Here is a 4,199-nt window from a genome sequence, read left to right on the forward strand (position 1 = left end):
CAAAGGTTGATCTAACTACACTCGTAGCTCCCATGTAATCCATTTTTTCATCACCAATAACATTAAAGTCTCCTCCTAGAATGATCGAATAATTCAAAGAGTACAAAGTTGAAATACCTGAGTCTATTTTTACAAGATATTTTTTTGTTGCTGAATATTTCCCCTTGTTGGGAAGTACACTTTCCCTATTAAGAGCCTCTTATCCCAAATTGAACCTTTTAATAAAATAGAACGACCATCCACATCTTTGACTACCTCCTCCACTTTAACATCTACATTTTTCGCAAATAGAAGAAGAGCTCCTCTACTGTGATTTGAGCCATGACAAAAGTACATTGGCCCCTCCCAATCCTTTCTCCACGCCAATTCAATATCTGGTGTACTGTCCGTTTCTTGCAACATTACTTCAACCCCTTTCTTACTTTTAGTCCAATTGAAAAAAGCTAATCGTTTAAAGACCTTGACCGGAGCAGAGCATTATATAGACAAATTATATACCTACGGACTCGTGAATATTTACTGAATATGAAAATGCAAACTTCTCGAGATTCCACGGCCTCTGAAAGAAGTATTTAGCATCCGAACCCCAGGATTCACGGATTTGAGAGGGGCACCCCGGAGATTTAGTTTCGGCTGCGCTAGCCGGTGGCCGTTTCTACCCGTTTCTGATGACGTCATAACGTGTAGGTTATTTGGCCACTCGGTATTGCAGCTGGTTCTTCGCATGGTGGTCGGTATGTGAAGTTTTCTTCTCTCTTTTTTTGTTGTTGTAAATATCAATGTCGAAGCTGTATTTGGACATTTTACGATTAGAATGTTGACATTTTATATCTGTATTAATTTCACGCTACGTAATATGGAATATCAACCCCAAATTTCCACTAAATTAGATTGAAACGAATCATTTGCCCGCGCTGCTGGCTGCCTGCCTCGGTCTGCGATTGCACAACTTTCAGCAATCTATCGCTGAGCCTCGCGAGAGCACTCGGGCCGCGGCCGGCCCGGCCTGACTTGCCGCGCCGTGTCATGCTGGTGGTCGTGGAATATTTCTCGAACAAAACTAAGTTTCGCTCGCTTTTATCGCACAGATAGCCTTTCCTTTTGCATGGTTTACCAGCATTAAATCAAAGAATTATTTAGATCTACATTGTTTTATTGTCTAGAATATAGTCTGTAAACAATGAAAAATAAGAAGAAGATGAAATGGAGATTTTGAAGAAGAATTGGGCCTAAAAAAGAAGAAAAAGAAAACTAGGTAGTTGGTAGAATCTAGGCCTTGGACTCGTGCCGCCCAGTGGCAGTGCACTGCAGTACAGTGAAGCCAGGAACTAAATTATTTTGAATTGATGTCAGAAATCACATGGGTGCCTCTTCTTGATACTTTCTCGTGATGAAAACACTGTTTTTATTCAAATCAAAATGGTCTAGAGTCTAGATCTAGTGTTGTTGCCAGGGATGATTATTAAAACAAAATCATCGGTCATTTGTTGTTGACTTTGCTTCTTTTTTTTTTATCCGACTACAGATTAACTTTGCTTTTTTTTCTTTCTATGAAACTAGCCTCAAGTTGTTCTTTTTGTTTGGATGTGGGTAAAATCCTTATTTATATGCATATGGTGTAATAATACTTTGAAGATGTTTGTCAAAATGCGAGCAAAATATTTACATTTATTTTAATAATGTACATTCAAGTTTAATTTAGTTCAATTTTGATCATGACATTCATATTTTTTTTTTTGCAATTTTCTAAATGATTAATATTCATTGTGGAATGAAAAAATAGTTTTGGCGAAGGGATGAGATGCTTGGAAATGCCGAGATCATGATTGCTAACTATTTAAATGAACTCTCCTTCACCTTTACCGCATATATTATATTCCCAATCTTATTACAGGTACAAAGGTGTACGACAAGCTTCGAGAGGAATGGCTGAGTACCAGACTGATGAACGACATTGGGATGATGTCCCCACATGCCCAAACCAGCAAGGTTGAATCATTCCACAACATCCTCCTTCACTTTTGCCCCAAGTTGCTTGTATACTCATATCAAGGGATGAAGTGCAGGTAAATTAGGCAATTAATTCATCAACATTATGCTCCCCTAATATAAATTTAACAAGAACGTCACAGAGGGCAGTGTTGTTTCTTCTTCTTCTTCTTTTGAATTTGATTTTATTGGTTTTATGTTTTAAAGTTATTATTTTCTTTTTGTTATAGCCAGGTTCTTTCTATTTCATATTTTGTTGGTTTTTTTTATTTTTTTTTATTTATTATTTGTAACACATGCTTTTTACACTAACTCTTGCCTTCACTTATTGGAGAGTAGGTAACGAGTTTATGATGATAGACATTACATTACCAAAAAGATAAAATCAACTGTCACAAGTATGTTATTCATGTGACCTTTATTTTTAACTTCACTCTTTTCAGATTATATTTGGCTGTCCTACATTGGAACGAAAATTGTGATAGAGCCCAGGCTGTTGATGCCGAAGGGAACCCAGTGTACAGGTTGAAGTATCCACGCTCGAAGGAAGGAGGCCACACAGTGGAGAGAGTGCTGACAGCTGGCACATGTGGTAAGTAGCCACATGTCTAGTGAATGATATCAATATTCAACAAAAGAGCTCAATTATATATAGAAATCTTTTATTACTTCATGATCAATAGAATTCAAATTAGTAGATTCTTGTGGCCTATATGCCCTTAATTTAATCTGTTGATTAAATTGATAATTATAAACATGTATTGGGTTACTTTCTGCAAATGTGTAATATTGAATAGCAAGCAGAAACAGGCATATATGTCAGTCCCCAAGTCAGTGAACTACCTATTCAGCAAAGAACATGTGCATGCCATTGGTATTTGATTGGTCATCCACCTACAAATAGTGTGTAAAATTAGGTAATTCAATATTTGTGAGAAAAAGAGTTTTCTCTTCTTATGTTCTTATTTTTCTCTTTTCCTTTTTTCCTCTTATCAAAATGTATTTTTTTAACACCGTATAGATGAATTTTCAAGGTATAGTTTTGGATTTTATCTTGTAGGTTATGTGAAAGCCCTGATGAGAGTTGTCGTAGAACTGGTGGAAAACAGGGAGCAGCTCAGAGACAACATGGAGGAGCTACAGCCTCAACCAGCACGGAGTGCCTCTCATCATCACCCCGACAATGGAGAAGCCGTGCAAGCTTTTGAACAACATCATCGCTTTGGCGATAGAAACTAGTTCTTTTGGTGATAGAAACTATGATGAATGTGTCAGCTACCTGAACATTAACCACTGATTGTTTTATTTCAGTACAAGACATGTTTTTCATAGACCCTAAATTATGTTTATGCCAGTATAATTATGGAGAGTAACATGGAAGTACTCTATGCAAGTGAGTAGTGGATTCCGATTCTATGTGAGTGTAAAGCACTAGAAACTTGTCTGTAAGCTTGTACATACTTACACAAGCCAAAGTCCATGGTACACATCAATAGTCATTGGTTTTAATAGGTAAAATACTTATTAAATTTGTAAAACTTACATTTTTAGTTCAATTAAAAACAATTTCTGAAGCATATGCACTAGATTTTCATAAACACTAAGTAAATCACTGTTGATCATGAATTTGGCACCAAATATAATCTGATTTTTCTCACAGTCCTTCATCTTGGCCAATGCTTTTTGCTTCTTATTTGCAAAAAATAAAAAATTAAAAAATGCATTTTTTTTTCCATCTAAACTGTTCTTATTCAAGAACCATTTGATGTATTGCACCAGATATGACTTTATTTTTTGTTTTTGATTTTTTCCCTTTTCTGCCGAGGTGAATTGTGTTATTCATTTTCAAAGTTAGTAGTTTTAAAGATCATGCCATATTATCACAGAAGAGGAAACATTGTGATGATACTTCATCGCATCCATACTTTTTTTCCTAACAGCGGTTTCCTGTTTGTCCTAAAACCTGGTTATAAAAGATTGAAAAATAATCATCCTTGCAGATATAATAAAAATAGTCATCTATCCTGTAAACTTTACATAAAATAAGGATGAATGTAATGTACATGTTGCATCAAAGTTTTTGTTCCAATGGTGCATCATTTTGAAATATATTGCACAAACAGAGAAGAAAATGATTGGAGGGAAAAACCGTCAATGGGATGTTCTGAGAATATTTTGAGCAAAGGTAAACAAAAATTCATCTAAAGGAA

General features: G+C 35.7%; 1 protein-coding gene across 1 annotated transcript; it reads left to right on the forward strand.

Annotated features, from left to right (window-relative positions):
* The first annotated feature begins 479 nt into the window (after positions 1-479).
* Positions 480-4,199, forward strand: LOC115926079. The gene is made up of 4 exons (XM_030990455.1): positions 480-734; positions 1,895-2,066; positions 2,433-2,581; positions 3,050-4,199. The coding sequence occupies exons 1-4, from the start codon at positions 725-727 to the stop codon at positions 3,226-3,228; spliced, it is 510 nt and encodes a 169-aa protein (XP_030846315.1). The 5' UTR covers positions 480-724; the 3' UTR covers positions 3,229-4,199.

Source organism: Strongylocentrotus purpuratus, unplaced genomic scaffold (genome assembly GCF_000002235.5).
Source record: "Strongylocentrotus purpuratus isolate Spur 01 unplaced genomic scaffold, Spur_5.0 spur5_scaffold_19, whole genome shotgun sequence".
Taxonomy (NCBI): domain Eukaryota; kingdom Metazoa; phylum Echinodermata; class Echinoidea; order Camarodonta; family Strongylocentrotidae; genus Strongylocentrotus; species Strongylocentrotus purpuratus.

What these genes read in the sequence shown, in the direction of transcription:
- LOC115926079 (XM_030990455.1), top strand. An exon ending in TATCAAGGGATGAAGTGCAG is followed by an intron (nt 2,067 to 2,432) that starts GTAAATTAGGCA and finishes CACTCTTTTCAG; the next exon opens with ATTATATTTGGCTGTCCTAC. An exon ending in GCTGACAGCTGGCACATGTG is followed by an intron (nt 2,582 to 3,049) that starts GTAAGTAGCCAC and finishes TTTATCTTGTAG; the next exon opens with GTTATGTGAAAGCCCTGATG.